The 22,194-nt window shown below is 37.7% G+C and overlaps 1 protein-coding gene across 2 annotated transcripts in view; it reads right to left on the bottom strand.

Moving 5' to 3' along the window:
- Nucleotides 1-1,411: 1,411 nt before the first annotated feature.
- Nucleotides 1,412-22,194, bottom strand: part of tjap1 (tight junction associated protein 1 (peripheral)) — a 51,302-nt gene continuing 30,519 nt past the window's right edge. Inside the window, exons 1-7 of one of the 2 annotated variants that reach the window (XM_060872089.1) lie at nt 20,944-22,194; nt 19,826-19,854; nt 15,947-16,108; nt 12,028-12,094; nt 7,269-7,376; nt 6,795-6,878; nt 1,412-4,606 (exon numbers count right to left, since the gene is read on the bottom strand). In XM_060872089.1, coding sequence (XP_060728072.1) covers nt 3,161-4,606; nt 6,795-6,878; nt 7,269-7,376; nt 12,028-12,094; nt 15,947-16,108; nt 19,826-19,854; nt 20,944-21,972 — 2,925 coding nt within the window. In that variant the 5' untranslated portion in view covers nt 21,973-22,194 and the 3' untranslated portion in view covers nt 1,412-3,160. The remainder of the gene's footprint in view (nt 4,607-6,794; nt 6,879-7,268; nt 7,377-12,027; nt 12,095-15,946; nt 16,109-19,825; nt 19,855-20,943) is intronic. The other variant, XM_060872090.1, reaches the window with a different exon arrangement.

Raw genomic sequence — 22,194 nt, 5'->3', positions numbered from 1 at the left:
ATACACAGTACTGTTGTTAGCTGGTTGGTGTAGAGTTTGTTTGTATTCTTTTAAATATCTACCACAGTGTATTGCAGCTGATATTACATAAAGTTCAGCTTTAATTAAAGGGAATTTGCATCTAAATCAGGTGAACAGTGTAGGAATTACAGCACCTTCTACAAGTAGCCACAGCCCTACATGTCCATGCCATAAGATGAGGTGGTATGCATTGGATCATGTTCAGTTCCTTCTCTTCTCCTTAAATCTGTCAGCTTAATGTTCCTCAACATGTTCCAGAACTGTATATGCTTTTTCAACATGTTCCAGAACTGTATATGCTTTTTTTCTCCATTGACTGAATAAGCAAAATCACATACTGATATTCCTGTTTTTGAGGCTTACCAACAATTTACATCTAATAGTAATAATGGGTTGGCACTCCGTCCAGGGTGTATCCTGCCTTGACGCCCGATGACGCCTGAGATCACAGGCTCCCCATGACCCGAGGTAGTTCGGATAAGCGGTAGAAAATGAGAGAGAGGGAGAGAGAGTAAACCCTCTGTATTTACTCCGGTGAAGTCCTGAGTGTTGGATTTGACACAGATACCTCTGCCTCCTGGAGGGAGTTCTTGATCTGGCCAACTGTTTTGAAAGGATTTTCCTCACCAGAAAAAATTGTCATCTACCACATTTTTCTGTGGTCTTCTGGGTCATTTGGTGTTCCTGAGCTCAAAAGTGCATTCTTTTTATGAACCTACCAAATAGTTGATTTGGCCAATTGATCATTTTAAAATTCTAAATGAAAATATATTACGTTTTCTCTGATGGGTTTGTTTGATTGCTCAGCCTATGGATGGCTTGCTTCACTGGCAATGACAGCTCTTTGTATTTCATATTTTAGATTTAGTATCGAGAAGAACAGAAAATCAAATGCAAACTACACTTGAAATCAGCAACTTTTTATCTGGTTACTTTTAAATGAAATGATGAGAGAATATCACATGTCGCCATGGAGCTGGTGTTACTAGTCCAATACAGTCCAATTAAATCTGGTCCCTTATAGGACATATACCAACTTTTTTATTCCTGCATCATTCACCAGATTTGGATGTAAATAGACTTAAATTAAATCTCTGAGCTCATGTTTCTAATGTAACTGCAATTCAACTGCAATATATTGTCTTAGACAATAAAAATTGCTAAAATAACAACTTTGTCAATTTCCTATATATTTATATACCTGAATGTATATGAACTAAATAAAGACAAGTAATGCTGACATTGTAGGACCCATGTAGTACACTGTAACTCCAAAGAAATGGTCTCAGCTACAGAATGGTTCACACTCCAAAACAGACAAATTTATACTTTTATATGACGTTTCTTGAGAATTTATAAAAAAAAAAAAAATAAAATAACTGACATCACGTTAATGAAATACTAACTTTAATGACCACTAACTCAAACATATTGATAGATTTTATTTCACTGTAATAAACTTCCAGACAGTTCCAGGGAGTGCCAATTAATAGACAAAGGCAGTCGTTCCAGATTGATGAGTCGACTGCCGTATTTAGTATGGAGGTAAAGAGGAGAAGGATCTTTTGTGTATTTTTACGTTTTAGCATAGGCCAATATTTATCAATAAATGCTGAACTACTTAGATTGGATTAATACTAAGATGTCAATATTATTTTAGAATACCCAAGTTGTTACAATTTAATAGTGATTTAGAGTTTCTTTGAAAATATCTCAAACATGTGGGGAAAATAAGATATAGCACCAGTTACATGCATCTATCAGGAGCCCTTAACATACATCAACTGATATACTGTTATTTTATTAGTTGGTGTAAAAATGAAAACTGGGCTTATTTGATCTTGAAATGAAGATTTCCTTTGGCCTACATTTGATAAAAATAGCATGGAAATTTTTAATGGCATTGAGAATTTTTTAAATATTCTGACAGCCAATTGTATTGTTTAAAATACATTAAATTGTAGTGAGTAAAATTTCACTGTTGGCAACAGCTATGAAAACTGATGACTAGCTACGTGATTGGACACCAATAAATAACAATCTTGTTTTCACTGGAATCCTAACGTGTGATGTTTGTTTTCTTACTCATACTGAATCCTGAAAAAACAAATTAAATTAAATAAATGCTGAACAAATCCACACATTCTTCACAGGGTGAAAGATAAATATCCAAAGCTCAGATTTAGGTCTAAATTTGTCTAACTATATTTCAAAAACACAAAGATTTAGTAGTTATACAAGACATCCAAATCTATTCCACAGACTCTCATTGTGAAGTGGGAGTTACCAAGAAATCCTTTTATGGACCTTAGCCACATACCAGGAACTTTCATAGTAAAAAACTAATTTTGGATCATAATTTACTGTGGCAGCTCAATAAAAAGTGGTGTTTGTCATAGTTGTGAAGTGAGATGGAGTTCTTAGTTCTGACATAAACTGAAAGTAAGGAGCAATACTTTTTAAAGGGTGATGGGAAAACTTTAGTCATTAAAAAGGGTTAGGCACTGAAAGTTTAAAGTCCACTGGATCTTCACTGGACACGAAACCTGCATAATCCAAACCATACAACAGTATCTGGATCTCAGTCTAGAGCACCAACTCATTCTTTAATCTTTAAAGATAGACAGCTCTCATGCTGAAACCCTGCAACAGAAAAGGGGACTTTCTTCCAGTTTCTGTGGTATTTCAGTACCTTTCGGTAACAAGTTACAGTGCTATTTCATCTGGATCTCCCCCGTTACATTACATTGGCCAAATACAGACGTGTCTATATGGCTATATCCTGAATTCGTCTCATAATTACACCACAGCTTGAAGATGTCCTGAAGATGTTGGAGCATGGAAAAATGAACTTCTTACATGCTCTTACATTCTTAAAGGATGACTGAAGTACAGACTTCTTTAAAGGTATGATGACCACCTTAATCTGTAATATAAATACCATAACTAAGTGAACTTCTTGCTTCTGAGAAGTGGCTCAAGTGTTACAGTAATAACCCATAAAAGGAAAGCAGCCTGGGTATTAGTTGATCAATCACTATATGATTCCTGCTTCCTTTTGTGGCCTGGTAAGACTTGTGAGCTAACAAGCAGAAGAGCACTGTAGGTGAAATAAGGAGCAAGGGGCTAGGCCTCTTTCTCAGTCCAGCAGGTTTCCGTGCTCTTGAGCCCTGGTAAGACTGTCCTTCCTGTGCAGGTGATGGACCCCCATTCTTTTGGGGCTCTTCTGAGGCCGGTTGGGGCCACTATGGTGACGGTGAGCAGGAGGCTTTTCTGTGTAATCCTCCAAGCCAGCAAGGACCCTGGGGCTGATGATGGGTAAGTCCTGTGGAAGGATGTCTCGCTCTTCGGCTGGGCTGCCTACAGACTCACCATCTTCAAAAAACCCCTGCTGCTTGGAAGAGACTGGGCTGGACTCCGCCATGACCATTGTGTCACCACTGGCACCATCATCATTGTCAAGAGCCATCAGCAATTGCTCACTTTCCTCTTGTGAAAAGGTAGCACCATACTCACCCCTTTTTGTGCGCAGGTCTGCAATGCTGCTTGTATCAGTATCCAGGCTGGATCCTCTGCTGGCCGTCCAACTTTGCGTAGAGGAGCCCTCTTCACCATCAGAGTAGGCCCCACGCAGGATACCTCGGTCTGAAGCTCCTCTACCTGACTTGCTGCTGCGACTCTTCTGGAGTTCCTTTACAGTCTCACTGCTGAAGGAGGTGCGGTTAACCAGAGTCCCTTCTGAGGATGGTGCGATCTTTTCTACAAACATTCGCTGCCAGTTGGTAAGCAAGTCCTCCTCAGAGCTACCTGAGCTGGCAAAGGCACTCGGTGGCTGTGGCGGGCTGCTGAATGGACTTGACTGGCTAGACAAAGGGTCAGTGAAATCACTCTGCTGAGGTGTCCTGGGGTACGATACATGCCCTCCACCTGAAGATGAGGAGGTTCCAGAACGCCAACCTCCATCAGACACTGCAGGGCTGTTGGGGACAGTACGCTGCCGTTCTCCAGCCTCCTCTTCATTTTGTACCAAGCTGAGAGATATAGCCTGGCGTGTGGCATATGTACAGTTGGGCAGTGGGCTGTTCTTAGGGATCTTTACTTTATCATCAGAAGAGAACTCAATCACTTTGCGGCCAGGATAGAGCGGATGTGGGGGAGGAGGTGTAGGGTAGGGGTTTAACTTCTCAAAGGATGGTGCTGACCCACTGTCAGCTGACTGGCCTTCTGGACTTTGGAACATACCATTAAGATGCGACTGCTCAGATGCAGTGCCGGTACTAAGCTTAGTCTGACCAGAACCCCCATTCTCTCTGCCAGCACTCTCATTTCGGGATCCAGTCATATCCACATGGACAAACACATCCTCAGCCACTGGACGGCCACTGCTGCTGGACTGAGCAGAGTTGAGAACAAGTGGTTCAGGTTTCTCAAGTACCCGTGCAATAACAGACGTGGGCACCACATCAGCAGGTGTCAGGCTGAGTGTGTCTGGGTCCTGGCCATGGGCTCCTTGAGGGCTCTGAGCCTTGTCAGGCAGACTGCTTTTCATGTGCTTATTCACCATCTCCTGCAGTTCATATGGTAACTACAAAGCAAGTCAGCAAAAGACAAATACATGTTTTATAAATCATATAATTGCTTGCAGACAAAAAAAAATTCAGCTTTAAAAATTTAAGGTGTTTGAATTGGTGTTTAACAAAGATGGACAGTATGTGCATAAATAAGCATGATTCCTTTATAAAAATCTGTTACTGAAATCTTAAATTAATCTTAACATTAGAGGAAAATATTCTGGCACCTTTTCTGTAACTGAAATGTATTTTCTTCCCAGAAATGTGAAAAAGCTGATAAAAGAGATCTACCATTCAACCAGGTGAAGGCAATTTCAGTTTTTTCAAAAACCCCCAATGTCTCTAACATAGAATAGAGGCTAATGAAACCAGATTTTAACTGTAAAGAAGCAAAAAAAAGTAGTTGTTTGGGCAGAAAATGAGGACATTTATCTTACACTGTTGCCTTAATTGGATGAGGCTAACTGGGGCTTATTGATTCATGGAACACTGGAAGGGAATATGTCTGATCATAAAGTTTAGCTAAGCTGATGCTGGATCAATCTTGTGAGTGCAGCAAGTGCACCACAACTGGTCTAGATGTGAGGGCAGACAAGATCACTGCATTCCGCAAAGCACTTCAAAACATGACTCCTGAATAAAATTGTTCTGAATATAAACCCAGTACTTCACTGAGCTAAGTTTGCTATTCCACCCAACTAGTCAAGACAATAATTTATATTCTGGATACCAGGCTGAACCACTGCATCATACCACTGCACAAGTGTCTTAGCTCAAGTACATGAATAGAAATCTACAAGAGGCAAAAAGATACACTAAGACTTAAGTCCCCATAACTAAATCTTATTCAAATTATATCATTCTACAATTGTATTTAGTGGTGTGAAATTGGCTGACTGCTGCCAATAAATACAAAAGTGCAACCTGGAGCCCTCCTTTATGCTCAAGCAAACAGAAGAGTGATTAATGTCCAAATACACACACACGCACGCACACGATTATGTGCATTCTGTTTTATTCGCCACAGTCGGTGGCACACTGCTTTCTGTATGCATTCCCAATGACTGCTGTTTGGAAAAGGTTTCCCAGAACCCAATGCTTACAATAGGCATTCTTTATGGCATGTGTATTACATCATCTAAGTATAACACATCATTATAAAACCTTCCAAAGAAGTAAACACAACCCACAATAGTGGCAAATCATTTAGCTGTTTTTCTATTTTTTTTAACTGTTAATTACCCTCAGTTCATACCATTACACTAATATTTTGCACACATTATATGAGCTTAAATATTATTACGTTTATGCATTTTATGAATAACAGAGTATGAAATTCCACTGGAGGTACATTACTGCTAATGAGAGAAGGATTTAACCTTAAAAGTCATTTGTCATTTTTGGCTCCAAAAGAGAGCTCATGAGTGGCATTTATGCACCATTATGAGTGCACTGCTGAATTCTCTTCGATGCACACATCTCATAACCCATTGTGACCGTTAGAGCCACAGAGCTGTAACAAAATATGTAACATGAAAACAAGATTTTAAGATGCAATTCTTATTTTGATCATCAAGGAAAGCATCGCTTGACCTACTGGGATTTCAACATACATTACAGAGTTTTACACAAAGTGGTTGGGTTTGGGATGGAACACGCAAAGAGCAGCAGTTCTGTTAGAAGCAGCACCTTTAATTTGAAGGTGAAGGCAATGGTAAACTATGGTAACCAATATTTACAGCTGTGGTGAACTGAAAAGCATCTAGGTGAACACAGCACATCAGAACCTTGAGGTAGATCAGCTACAATAGTAAAAGTCCACATCAGGTTCCAATCTTGTCAGCCAAGGATATTTATCTAAGGGTAAAGAAGGCGCAGGCTCACCTAAACAGGTTTCATTTATGATCAATTTTAATTTGCCACTAACCAGCATAGGGTTAAATCTGGCACAGTACAACAAATGATTACATAACTGATAATAGTCTCTTTAACATAGTCCCCTTTATATTGCCCCTGTTTTGCCTAATGCCTTGTACAGTCAGAAATCCACCCATATCCATTTTTATCAAAGAAAAGAAAAGAAACCTTCAATTACATGGCCTCACACTCCTTGCACTGTGCATCACTATGGAGATTAAAACACACGTGATGCTAAAAAAAGGACTTCACAAAGACAGATAGATAAACAATACCAACACTTACATCTGCAAACTTGTGGTTCCTGAAATGGGACTTGTTGCACTTTAACAACTGCACAGCCAAATTGCAGTCCTGCCGATAGCGTTCCTGAAAGAGAAAGTCATGTTGAAAATCATGATTTTCAGTACAACTAATCTGTGCACAAGTATTTAGTAGACATTCCTTACAATCCTGGGTATCCTATGCAACGTGCAATAATATAGCCCTAGCACAGATATGGATTTGATGAGCTGTATCTAAAATTGTATATATCTGAATAGAAAAGAAAAACATGTCTTAATGTGAGATTGCTGGTTCTATCTATAGAACTCTATCAGTCTTGTCCAAAACTGCACACAGACCTGACAGTGCATGAAAGCGCTGAACCTCTAAATGTAACTTTCAATTTTCAGCTCCAGTGGGTACCAATTTTAATTCTACAACATTGAAAATACTGGTCCACTATGTCTCACACACACACACAAACAAACGTCATACATTTAGTTCCTCTAGCTTGTCAATAGTGTTCTTAGCATCCACAAGCTTGTTTGTGAGCTCCACTATCTCTTGATCCATGGTCTTCTTGTCTCTTTCCACTTTCCGGAGCTGCAAAAGACAGAGCGAGCAGAAATTACAAATAGCTCTCTAAGCAGTTCTCTCAATGGATCAGCCAAAAACCTCAGCTAGTGTTTTAAATAAGGGCAGACAGTCATTTCCTTATCAATGAAATGAAAATCTTCCTTTCGTCTTTAGATCTCTACTGACAGCATCAGCATGAATGAAAGGAACAGAAAAATAAGAAAAAATGCTAAGTCTTTACATCTAGACAAGCAGACAGACAGACAGAAAGAGAGCGAGATCCATTCAGCTTAAGTGTATGACATGAATATTGCAGGCTGAGGTATAAATAAATGGTATATTGGAAATTGCCTTGATTTACCAGTTTATTGACACAATATCAGCTAAACAAGTTTGGCAATCACACTGCACAGTGCTGAAAGAAACAGTAAGAGAGCAGTATACACTTATTGAACATTTTCTTTTAGGAAAACTACACTAATACTGATTAAGGACCCCCGTTGCTCTCAAAACAGCCTTAAGTCTTCATGGCATAGATTTCACAAGATGTTGGAAATGTTCCTTTGTGATTCTATTCTATGTTAACATGAACGCATCAGGCAATTCCATGTGGTATATTAGAGATTAAGCTTTTTCTTTACTATTTTTGTGGCTCGTTTGTATTTGCAAATTCTAATCTGACCTTCAGTATCTTACTGCTGATTGAGTGGCTTGTAGCTTGTGGTTATGGCCTCTATGTTTTTGCTCTTGAAGTTTTGTTTGAACAGTGAATTGTGATGCCTTTGTTGTTGATGATGTAACTGACTATTTTGGGGCTTTTCTTCACATCTTTCTCAGCATTGTCTTTTTCATGATATTCCAAATAATTGTATTGGCTATGCTCAATGCTTGTGCAATGGCTCAGATTTTCCCCACTTTTCTCAGTTTCAAACTGGCTTGCTTATCTTCCACAGACAGCTCTCTGGCATTCATGTTGAAATCCAGGGCTTAAACCAAGAGTAGACATTCAGTATTTAATAAACTTTTAAACAGCCAATCTAACTGGGCAAGAAGAATCATCAATTAGTCTTATGTTCCCACATTTCATTAAAAATAAATAAATAAATGAATAAATAAATGTTTGGGTTCAAACAAATGGTGCCATTTTCTAAGTTGTTTAACACATCTAGACCTAAATGTCTTACCATTCCAATATTTTCAGATTAGACTGTGTATGTCAATTTTTTTTGCTAGCAGCATATTAACTGCATTCTGACTGTATATAATCTGGTGTCTGCATAATGGACCCTCAGCACTCTTTGAGAACGCTGACAGAGCCAGTGAATTTAATAGAATTGAGTGCTTCATAAAACATCACAGAAGTGAAAAGCTAAGCAGGTCTGTGCTTTGCACACAGTAATTTAAATGGGCAGGTGATTAGATGGCTGGATATGACATTCTAAATACTGGCTTCTGAGCCACAGGGTATTTCCAGTAATAGACTAAAAGAGGACTGTAATGGAGAACAATTCCTGTGATTTACATTTAATTACAATGCGCAACATTTTGTGTGTGTTCAGGACATGGATACACTGGTACCTAAAATTCAACTCTGTCTACTATTAGCTTAAGAGTGCAGTGTGATGCAAAGTGCCAGAAAAGCCTCTGTTTTCCAATCTTTATTATAAAATTTAGCAGTGGTGCTACAGTGGATTAGGTGGAACAATAAACCTAGTGTACAGAAAAAAAGCAGCTGTTTATTAAAACTAGTCCACACAAAACTAGTAATATCAGTCCTAGACTAAAAGAAAATCCAAAAGAGTGAGAAATGGGAAGACAAGAAACGAGAGAGAGAAAAAATACAGAAAGTTGAGCACGGTTTATATATTGAACATCCACAGTTGAAGTTCAGTAGTTGAAATGCCTAAAGCCCCTCAGCAAGCACACATTTTGCTGATGGCTCATTCTAAAAGAATCTAACATTAAACACAACAGCAATGGATTTCTCTTTGGTACTGATGCAGAGTATAAAAGAGACTGTAAAGGTGTGACAGACAAAATCTTATACAGTAAATACAACAGTTAGAGCTTTTCAACCACTGTACTGCATACTTGGACTCTAGAGTCATGCCGCTGATGTCAAAGCACTGCCATGCAGAGGGAGAACAGAAGGGTGAGACACTAGAGACTGGAGAATGACATCTACAATAATGCACACTGAAGTGTAAGCACATAGAAGAGAATGAGTGATCACGCAACTGCATGAACCCAGGTTTGACTGATGGCAGCCTGATGGTGATGGTTGTGGCAATGTGAGATCCAAGTTATGGCAGCATGAGTAAATAAGAGGAGAAGATGGAAAAAGAGAAAGAATTGATGGGCACAAAGCATAATATGATTGCACACAATGGGTCATTTATGAGTCATGAGTCATTAAAAAAAATAATATATATATATATATATATATATATATATATATATATATATATATATATATATATATATATATATATATATATATATACATATATATATATACACACACACACACACACACACACACATATATATATATATGTACCTTGTCATATAATCACACATATGGTGGCATTGCAATATGTATGTATGGTATGTATGCTCAACATTTACATTGCAATGCCACCATATATGATTATATGACAATGTGTAGAGATTTCAGGATCTATTAAATTTAAAGTGCCTGGAAATCAAATCAAATGATGGAAACACTTCAACATAGACATACAACAACGTTGATCAGAAACATAAAAATTTAATTTAAGAAACTATATAAAATACATTTTCCAGTAATGTTAAATGATGAGGAAAAAAAATAACTTTTTTCATTCTTATCAAACTTACAAATTTACTGACCTTTTAAACTCCATTTACAATTTCCATTTTACTTTTTCAACAAAATCCTCATCATAATACAAGTTTATAATATACTGCCTGATACATTCCTGTTGTCTAAAATTAAAATCATAAACTTTAACATTAATACAGGAACAAAAAAGTTAAGTTAACTGTATATGCATTACTGTATGCCTACTTATATGAGCAGTTGACATTGCAAAATAAGCAGGACTATAAAATGTCTTATCCTAGTCTTCAATCCCTATATTTACTGACAAGACAGCTAGTTGTATTGTTAGTCAACCCTGTCAATTCGTAAATCTGCCTAATTATTTTGGTAACCCACAGATCCATTGTGGTTTCCATATGATTCTGGACTACTTCTGTACCGCATGAGGGTGTATAGGTGTCCATGTCTGGGACTTGAGTTGCCAGATACACACACATCCTTGTACCATGTATCCTACACAGGGAACCTGGAGAATATCTCAAGGGACTTAGGGGGACAACCTGGATGGGCTGCCAGTCCATTACAGGGCAGGATTACACAACACAAACTTGTACCCAAACCATATTAAGGACATTAATGCACATAGATTACAAGGATATTCAATTCAATTCAATTTATTTGTATAGTGCTTTTAACAATTCAAAACATTGTCTCAAAGCAGCTTTACAGAAGTATGGAAACAGAAGAGAGAGGAAAAAAAGAAATAAATCTATAATAATAAGAAGAAAAAAATAAGGATTAAAAATAAATAAATACAATTAAAAAAAAATATTAAATACAATTTAAAATATAAATATTTTTATAGCCGGAGGTGACGGTGGCAAGGAAAAACTCCCTGAGATGATATGAAGAAGAAAACTTGAGAGGAACCAGACTCAGAAAGGACATTTGGGGGACACTGGACAGTAAATATTCATATTCAGCTGATATCAGGACAGTACAGTAAGTGAGTTGATAAGTGATCATGATAAAGTAAAGTCTAGTGCATGGTATATACAGTGGGTCGAGCTTGTGGGCTTCATATGGGCTTCCTTTCTTTGGATAAATATTTTCTTAGTTCACATTTTCTCTGCTTTAGGAAGTGTTGTTCTTTCACAGATGTCTCTCGGACACTGGGAATTTGCTGATTTGCTGAGATACATGCCATTTTTTTAATCAGTGCTGCTTTAACCATTTACCCGAACCCGAACCCTCCCTCCTTCATTTATTTTGGATACAAAAACCTGCAAAATAAAGTCCTGAAAATGTCATGTAAGGCTCATTATATATAAATTAATTATAAACTTAAGTTTTATTCTGTTTCTATGCTTCTATAAAGCTGCTTTGAGACAATGTCAGTTGTTAAAAGTGTTATACAAATAAACTGTAAGGATGCAGGGGTAGCAGCAATAAACCTTTCTAAGAAGTGTTTAGGAAGATGACCAGATGGTTTATTAGGAGCCATTTCTTTAGATTTGAAGAAAACTTGAAGGGTTCAGAAATATTATTACACAAAACTTAATCGCTACTTTATTTTTTGCAAGTCATAGAGTGTGATAAATGAATTAAAAAGGAGTTAAGGAGCAGCAGCCTGAAGAAGAATATACAGTGTAAGGGCCACTGCATACGAAAAAAGTATTTAACAAGCATGCTAAATGTTTGTCAGTGTTACAGAGTCTAATCTAATCCCTGTGGCATGAAGTGAGATAAATGCTGGGCTGACTCCCTCCAAACATACTGAAGATCATTATATTAGTGAAACCAAAAGAAATGGAATGAAAGACATCTGTTACTAAAATGAATTTAGAAGATAAAGGTAAAAGGGAGAATGATTACCAAGGCATGAAGCTTTTCTTCCAAATCCTGGTTGGCTCTCTGTGAGGCTGTGTAGCTGTTCTGCAGTCTGTGGGAGAAACACACATAATTAACACCACGGGAACAGGAAGAAACACTCGATTAGCTTTGCATCAGCTAATGCTCTGCTTTTTTTAAGAGATGAAGGACCAGTCATTAATACACAACTGTAGTTTACAATTAGATTCAGCAATGCATTTCTGGATGAAATATTTCAGCAGCCTCATTTGTTTTTTGCCTTCCTTTATCCACAACATCCGTAATAAGGCCGCACTGAGACAAGGCAGGTATGGCCTGTGTTCAGATTTAAGATGAGCAAGACAGTCAAATATACCTCTGGGAAGCAGTGGGGTATTGTTTTTGGTTTTTTGCAGGCTTTATGCAGGTCTGAGACTTGTACACAAATGACTGAAAAAAAGCCATGTATTTCTCTCACCATAACACGTTACTTCTTGCCTACATTTAGGAGCAATACATATAATATCCAGAGGACATGTGGTTGTTCTTAAACTGTGCTGAAATACATTTACATATGAAATGTAATGCAAATGGAATGTATAAAAATCATAGTTGTTTGCCTTTACATATCATTTAACTGTAATAAATGTAATAAGTTATATGTAACAGTAATAAATTCACTGGCTATTTTCAAGCGGCGGTTGAAGACCTACTTATTCAGGAAACACTTCAACTAGCACTTTCCTTATCTTTTGCATTAAAAAAAAAACAAAACAAAAAAAAAAAACCCACCTTTGACACTTTTTTCATTGTAACTCTGAACAAATGTTTTAAACTCATGGTATCTTAAGTATGTAACTTAGTGATCCAGCATTAATGTATTCAATGTTAGAGATTTAAGCACTTATGTACGTCGCTCTGGATAAGGGCATCTGCCAAATGCTGTAAATGTAAATGTAAATACTTCAAAATGTATTTCATTCCGTTATAACAAGGACATTGGATTCCTAATCACATTAAACACATTTTGTTTGTATGGTACTTTTATTATATAAGGTTGTTTTTTTTTTTAAATATTACCCAATAAAAGGTCACGTATCAAACCAAAAGAGCTCCCAAAAATCAATAAAATAAACAATGAAAATATTAATATTTTGGAAATTGCTGATCTGATGAGTCATTAAACAAAATCAACCACACAGGAACCATCCATTACTTTTTGTTGAGCAGAATTACATCGTGTTATCAATATTGATGTATCATCATCAATCAACATTAGTGTCCAAAACCTAACTGCAGTTTCTATCCAAACTCAGTTCATATTGATATTTTGGAATTGCAGCTAATCGCTTCACAACTGATGTCACAACTCCAACTTCAAAATAAAAATGTATTGATGCTCTAATAAATCATTTGATGCCTAGAAATCAGAACACTATGCTGATTTCCCTGAGCTAAACATTATTTGATCTACAATGGTTATGCATGCTTATAATACTCTGATGGTTCAATACAGATAATATGCTCTATACGGTACATACTGTATATCCACACAGTGAGAAAGCATAGACATACTGTATGCACATATACACATACAACACAATGTCGACTGGGACTCCAGCAAACACGCTGATTGATCTGTTGACCACACAATATTACACAGTGCATTAATATGCCCTGCTTTGCAGTCTGATTATGCCTTCATCTAATATTAAATTCTCAACACATTCTCAGTACATGGACTGTGGGTTGAGAACAGTTCATGTTTTATAACTCCGTTTCAATTCATCAAGTCTCAGCCTTGCAGATTCTGTATACAACACTACATTATTCCCGTACATACACATCGACATTAATAAGGGAGCATCAATATCAATAGAAATTTGTGCTTACACATACTAACTGAGATTGACCGATTGAGTCTACTTCACATTAATACTTACTCTCTCTTCCTGATCAATTTTATTTTACACAGGGGGTTTTGTGTGTCACCTTTTAACAATTAAATTCATTTTCACAAGCACCACCGATTGCCAATGAGTACAGCCATAAACTCATAATGTAAAATATAACTCGGGTATCATTGACCCGTGCACGATGTGTTTGGTAAACAACATTAGACAATGTTTATACAGGAATAGATAGAAAACAAAATATCGAATTTAATGGCAGAGGTAAATTAGGTTGGTTCCTTAGATTTGGTCAGACTGGGCAATGGTTGCTGATAAACTGGAGAAAAGACGAAAAACACAAACCATTATTTAAAAATGACAACTTTCAGTTTGTAAAATGCACTTGTGTAACCCCAGAGGCCTTCTACATTAATGTGAGCATGGCACAACATATTCACACACTGATGCACATGCACACTGTGGTACACATTCATTACCTGATTGTTATCCAATTTGACTATTATACAAATCAGCACTGCGGGCTGGAGAAGGGGAGTAAAAGCCGCAATGCGGTCTCTGATTTGACAGGAAGGATGTTGATTGAATCCGGGTGCCATTGAGAAAAGTATGAGACAGGTACGCAGCCTGATTGGAAATAAAGATCGGTCTGATTGCACCAGAATTAGACACTGACTTAATCAGGAAGATGAGCGCAGAGGAAACAAGTGACAGTAAATGAGAGCAAATCAGGCTGGATGAATAGGATACACAATACAGATACAATAGGTACATTTTTATATTAACATTTGCATAAAGTTTAAAAATAGAATGAAGTTTATTTTGTTCGGTGGTAAATCTGCATGTGTGGTCTTACAGGTTCTTTGACGACTCTGTCAATGAATATATCAACACTGGTTTACTGTTACAGACTTAGACCATCAACCTAAATCTCTGTTGGGATTTTTTTTTTTTTTTGAGAATACATAAAAATCAAACAGTTTTAATTGAAGTGTTTCAGTAAGATGTGGGTCTTCACCAGTCATATGAAGATGCCCAGTTACTCAGCTGAACATTTAGGGGAAGTTCATTCCACCACCTCGGTGCCAGAACAGAAGAGAGTCTTGATGTATAGCTACCTCTTACCCTGAAAGATGGTGGGATACTATACTGTAGTTTTGATGTATATTATATCTTTTGGCCAGGTAAAATATCACAGCATCAGTAATGTCTTTCCAGTGCTTACTTGTTTTCTCTTGTGGTGATGTTCATGAGCACTCCTGCATGTGATACACTGTTTGGGTTGCTTTCTTGGTGATTAAACAAAATCACACTAAATTACTGAGCTGAATGAAATCCAGTAAATTCAATTCAGTTAACGTCCTTAGTGTTTCAAGTACAGACACTGAAATAGTGTAAGTGAGGTGGTCTTGATTCAGTTGTGAAAGACGAGTGGTCTTGAGTGTAACCGTAAGGACAGAAGTGCTCAAGGCAAATTATCTAAATCACTGATCTGAAATCTGAGCATTTTTCAGACAATCATTCCAGTCAAACCCATTCAGCAGGCCTTGTGAACATCAGATTAATTTAAACTGATGGTGCTCAGCATATTTGTGTTCTCATTACTTTTATTAAGGTCATTAGAAACAGAAAGGTGTTCGCTGCTTGTTGGAAAGAAAAGGTAAAAGTCCCAGACAGAGTAAGTACAGAAGCAGATGGTGAAAGCCAGTCAACAGCCACGGGAGGCTGATTCAGTTTGTCTGGCCGATAGTCTGTTACTGAGTAAGGCAGAGTCACTGAGCTAATACATCCATAGGGTATTTTAGAGAGAGAGAGAGAGAGAGAGAGAGAGAGAGAGAGAGAGAGAGAGAGAGAGAGAGAGAGAGAGAGAAAAAGAGAGAGAGAGAGAGAGAGAGAGAGAGAGAGAGAGAGAGAGAGAGAGAGAGAGAGAGAGAGAGAGAGAGAGAGAGAGAGAAAGAGAAAGAGAAAGAGAAAGAGAAAGAGAAAGAAAGAGAGAGAGAGAGAGAGAAACAAAGGCAGATGGTAGGTCTAACCTTCGAAACTTGTCTTTCATCTTCTCCAGATCGTCTCGTGTTCGGCCCATCTCTGTCTGCATATAGTGTTGACGGCTGTCAAACTCCGCCTCCATTGCCTCCATTTTGTGGGTGGTATGTGTGAGATGGCGGCGCAGGTCTTCATTCTGCTGTTGTAAGATCCTGGAAACATACACAGGAAAAAAAAATGTAATCAATACCTCTAATATATTAGTGCTTGAGAAATGGCTTGTTCCTTAAGTAAACTACTTGACCAAGTACATCCTGTCCTATACATTACTTTGAATCTGGCATCCGGAATGCGTCCAAAACTTAATGCTTATGTGTGTCTGCAAAACAAATCTAATGGATATTTGTGAAGGCATGCACATAAGTAACTAGAAAATGTGTGTGTGTGAGTGTGTGTGTGTGAGAGAGAGAGAGAGAGAGAGAGAGAGAGAGAGAGAGAGAGAGAGAGAGAGAGAGAGAGAGAGAGAGAGAGAGAGAACATGAGGGCATTATGTGCTGAGGGCAGTTGGTTATGTGGTGAGGAGACAAGGGCAACTGTCATGAGACACAATACATCTGCTATGTGCTACAGAACTGTCTCTGCAGTGCTCTTACTGGTGCTCTGGGGACATGCTGCTCTTTTACATTAAAACCATTTCCCAGAAACCCTCAGCTTTCTAATTAAACAAAAAGCATTTACAGGTTGCTAAATAATTAAAAAGAAATTAATCAGGAAAAAAAAAAAAAGACTGATTTGTTCAAAGATCTTCTCCATATAAATAAATAAACAAATGTAGCAAAGGGCAAAATAAAGTCAGAAAGCTAGACAAAAAAAGCAGTATAAATAATTGTAAATTATTAAATTAGTAAATTGTATGTGAATGTTTGTGTAAGGAAGACCAAATAATAATGTAACACTCGCATGTGTACGCTGAACACACACGTGCTAAACTCATTCATGACAGGGTTCACGGACGCCTGTCATGAATGAAAAAAAAAGGTGAATTATATGTGAATCAAGTTTTTAAAACAAGATGAAAAGAAAATAGTGGCATAAAAACAGAGAAGCCGCCTAGCTCTACCCTATACCCAGGTGATCATGTACACCGAGTATGTCACATAGGGAATGTTTTAAGTGAAAGTTGCACAGAGATTTGAAAGAAGATGGTGTGTCAAACAGAACTGATTTCACAGCAAGTTTTCATTCTCCGGTCTTTAAGCATCCTTTCCCTTATCGGAGCTAAATCTTCCATCAGCTGAGGCATTTGTTTACAGCTTATGGCTATGCGTGTTAAAGCTGAACCAAGATGAAGATTACATTATTAAGTTGGCTGATTGTAAATTTACACAGACTGAAGAGCATGAGAAAGTCATGAATGTTTTCTAAAAACGATGTGATTTCCGTAGAGATCAAATTGCTTTTGTAAAGGCACCTAAGATCAATTTAGGAATAAATGCAGCCAACTTGATAAATGATTCCATATTATATTATTATAATGTTTTCTCATCTGTGATAACCCAGCTCACTTTCCTCTCTATATCCACTTAAGTGAAAAGTGCACTAGCCATTACTTCCAGTAACTGGGGCCTGGCATGCATAGGTTTGTGTGTGTGTGTGTGTGTGTGTGTGTGTGTGTGTGTGTGTGTGTGTGTGTGTGTGTGTGTGTGTGTGTGTGTACCCTTGCGTCTAGAAGTCTCTTTATACATTATACTATTGCACACAATCCATTAATGTGCATTTTAATCTGAGGATTTGATATACTGTCTCCTTCCTGTCTGACGGAATGATCCTGTTGTCATGTTAAGCCTTTCATAACAAAAATGTCATATTAACATCCAAGATAAAATCAGCATATGTGGACTTTAAAGCAGCTAAAGATCACATTTTACACTCTTCTACACATACACCACTCAAATGGTGAACTCATCTTTTTTTTTATTTGAGTGGTGTTTGTATGGTGTATACACACACACACTTATTCTCAAAAGATTGCACACCCTGAAAGAATTTGTTAAATATTGCCATTTATTTGGAAAGTATGAAAAGATTGTTTCTTATTTAAGGATAGTGCTCATGTGAAGTCAATAATCATCACATTTTAAAATCATCACCTTTTCAAAACCTAATGTTACCTGAAAGTTTACATATCCTTGAATGTTTGGCCACATTATAAACGCACAGGTTGACACACAGAGGTTTAAATGGCTATTAAAGGGAAGTTTCCACACCTAGACCAAGAAAGATTTCACCCACTACTGCCAGAAGAATTGTTTAGGACGCAAAGAAAAATCCACAAACAACTTCGAGAGAAATACAGGCTGCTCTGGGAAAAAGTGGTTTTGTTTTTAAGGAACACAATAAGGGAGAAGCATTTGCAGAAGCCCTTAGCAGACTTGAAACTATTTTGCACATGCTTCATAGGGGAAACATACTTTTGAACACCATAACACAGCAAGCTTTTCAAAGCCGGACATTATAATAACTGGAGAGATATAATCTTGCATTTTTGCCAACGAGCTACAGGACAAAATTAGTAGTTGATTATCTGGTAAATAATCTAGCAGTTTAGATCGATGTCATCCATTTATCTGCAGTCAGATAAAATGGCCATGAAGTAAAAATTTCATCATTATAGAAAATGGACCAGACCCGTTAGTAAATAGGAATTAAGTTCCTTGTTCCTTCTGTGTTACAGAGTGTGGTACCTGATGTGGAAAGGAAGTGAAGGCTTTCCAATTAACCTGGAGAAAAGACAAGTTCCTAATCACCATCAACTTTATTTATTCAAGAGGTTTTATGCTGTAGACTGCTTTAGTAATTAAATGTGCAGCAAGTTGTAATTTTCCATTAACTGTGCGCTCCGAAGTATGACTCTCCACATGAGTCTGTCCTCTTTAGTGAACAACTGAAAGCAGAGTATTAACAGTGCCTGGACTCTCAGGATGGCTGAGCTTTGACCTTGACATTGACAAGGTACAAAAAATAAATGCTAAAAAGAAAGTTGGTCAAGCCTTGCAAAACATTCTCTGCTTTTCCCTAATGAGTGAGCATCTAGGCCAATCAATAAAGCTGTCATTGTCACGTGGCTTCGGTTAAATATCACTTTCGGTCGACATTTTTTTGTTTACGTTCACTGAGGACATGCAGTTTCACTCGAACAATGATTCTTAATGTCATGCTACTAATTTTCACCAGGATATGCTGTGGTTGAACAATTCCATTGAAATATTTAGAATAATAAATGGGCATAAGGAAGTACATTATAATGCAGTGAAACAATAAATACAAAAAAAGTATATGCATCACTAAAAAGTGATTCCTATGGCTAATTCTGAATAATTTAAAATGGTCAAAACATGACTCCAGCAGCTTTGCACAGATGACAGCAGCAGGAACTACTAGGTCGGTTCTCCTCTGTGGCTAACGAGACAACAGCGATCACGCTGAGCATTAATGTACTTAAAACAGCAAGACAGTGAAAGTCAAAGTAAAAGTTGGAGGGGAAAAAAGAGCCCAAGTGCGCTCTGATTGATCTCTACACTGCGATGTTCTGTCACTCCTGTTGATTGACACCTGCCGTACACATTTCCCATGAGGTCTAGTATGTCTATCAGTTCTTCACCTTGTTGCCCCACACATGGGTATGTCAGGTTTAAATAAAACAGTAAAACCCCTCAGATTGAAATAAAGAACATGCTGTCCACACATAACATGAACATGGTTAGCATACTAAAAATACCTCTCATGAATTATGTAAGGCCCATGAAAAGCAACACAGTGATGCACATGCAACAGACTGCCATCCAATATGACGAGGGGAAAAAAACTAGTGTTTAAACTAATTTATACAGCAAGAAAAAGAGCAGCAATAAAAAAAAACATGCACTTACTTGACTTTGTCTGCATCTGATACCGACTCCTGCAAAAATACATAAGCATTAGTTTAAATGCAATGAAAATAACAGTACTTATAATGCATTGTTACAGATATAATACATATAAGAGCAACCAAGGATGAATATTTCTATCATTAAATTATCGATCCAGTCTGATTTATAAAAGTATTTTCACCTCCCTGGTAATTAAAAGCAGGGAATTCAACCTACAATTACAATTAAGTATGAAGGAACAGCTTGCACATGACAACAAAATTGTTAATTAAGAACAAGCGCATGCAGAAATATGGAGAGTTAATTGGCATGGGAGGTTAATATCCTTGTTTTGTGAAGCTGTGAAATTTCTCTGGCAGCTGTTGTCTTCTGCCAATTAAAATCCCAAACATCCCACAGTTAACTTAATAAATAAAACTGTTAAAATAAAATCTGAGTTCACGTAAAAAAAAAAAAAAAAGAATGAAAGAAAAATGTATGAGCATCTGATAATTAGTACATTAGCATCCCATTTATAAATTGTATACCATCTAGTAAAACATACATTCAATAAGGATAGATACAAAATCATAATGTGTACATCCATTCATTGTGGTGTTGTAAATTTGCTAAAGTAGGTTTTCACTAATAATCTCTCCATATCGCAGACTAATTGAGCTGTTACTAATTCAGTTTAACAATCCAATAATGTGCAGATTTTGTTTAGAACAAATAATGAAAAAATCCAAACAGCAAATTATGACAATTGCATTAAACTGAGTTTAAGTATTAGTATTAGTCACTTTGATTTAGTAAATAATTACTACATTCAACTGAATGTTCTCCACAATTTACTAAAAAGTAGAACGTCTGCTTCAAGGTTATGTACACATCGTCTTAGTGGTTTTAAGCCTCAATATATCTGGAATTTAGCAAAGGAGCATGTGGTTATGTCAGACAACTTAACACAGCTATTCTAATCTGGTTCTCTGGTAAATAAAAAAAAGTCTGTTTAAAATGAGTAAACCTTGTATACATCATCAACTCTTTGATTTGCCAAGTGCATCTAAAGAACATGGCGGAGATTTGACAAAGACAGAGGGGTTTGGAGAATGAAGAAACAAAATTGGTACACATACCTTAATTTGTGTTAAAACCAAAAAAGCAGTTTCTGATACTGGAATGTTTTCACTTTCCATATGGACGGTAGACATTGGAGCCTTTGTCAGCCCTAATTTATTCACTGTGTCATTTGGCTGAGTCCTGAGCTCCAGCTGGGCTGACTGGGGTGATGACTGTTGTTGAACCCCCTGTCGAATCCTGCCATCCCACTCTGCATCACTGCTATGCATGGAATCGACGCCAATGTCCATCTGTCTATAATCAGAACCTTTGGATTTATGTTGTCTCATATGCCATTTCTCTGCTTCTTGTTCCAGTTTGTCCTTTGTCAAAGAAAAATGCCTTGTTATAGACCTGCCTGTCTTTTCTCTCATAGCCTCAGTGTCCTGTTGGCTGTCACATTCACCCCATGGTTGGTTTCTCTCCTGCTCCTTTCCTCTATGCTTCTTGGGTTCATCTTGTTGACAAGGACTCAGCTGGGCCTGGATTCCTTTAGAGGTTTGCTTTTTATAACCCAGCAAGTTCAAGCTAGCAGGACTCAAAACACTGTACGTAATCTCATCCAAAAACTGTGAGAACTTAAGCTTTTCCTCCAGGAGCTGGATCTTCCATTCTGGCAGTACGGAACTTGGTGAAGCAGAGGATGTATTAGCATCGAGTCCTTGGGCAGACACAGCTGGTTTCCTCTCCCGGTCCAAGGACATGCTCTTGGGCTTTCTCTTATGGCGGTGGCTCCTTACCAGCATCTCAGCTGATTTGGACTTGCGTAGACTGTCCTTTGCATGTACGCTCAGGTATTGTGTCTGTTTGAGGATACCCTTGGTTGGAGGTGCCCGTGTTGAAAATACAGACGTAGAAAGATGCTGTTCCACTCTGGGAACAAAGATTTCTGCCTCTTCCTTAAAGACTAATGAGCGCTCTCCACATCTGTTAGAGTGGGCTGGGGAAATGCACTGGGCACTCTTCTGGGACCCTTTCCAGATAGGACGATCCTCTTCAACAGACTTCAGAAGAAGGTCCTCGCTACGGCTAATAAACCTGTTCATGCCATTGCTCGGTTTGGGAGAAAGGGTCACTCCGACAGCACCATGGCTGAATATCCGTGGAGGAGGAAGGACAATGAGCTCCAAGCTAGAGAGACTAGAAACTTCCAGTTCGCTATCTGACCATGATGATGAGAAAACATCTGGGCCCTCAACACTGTCTGAGTATTTTGGGTAAGGTCTAGTAAATTGTGTGCTCTGCAAAAGGGAAGAATAATCTTGGAG

This window comes from Tachysurus vachellii, chromosome 6 (genome assembly GCF_030014155.1).
Source record: "Tachysurus vachellii isolate PV-2020 chromosome 6, HZAU_Pvac_v1, whole genome shotgun sequence".
NCBI classification, from domain to species: Eukaryota; Metazoa; Chordata; class Actinopteri; order Siluriformes; family Bagridae; genus Tachysurus; species Tachysurus vachellii.
Note: the sequence above shows the minus strand (reverse complement) of the source record. Positions and strands in the feature narration are given on the sequence as shown.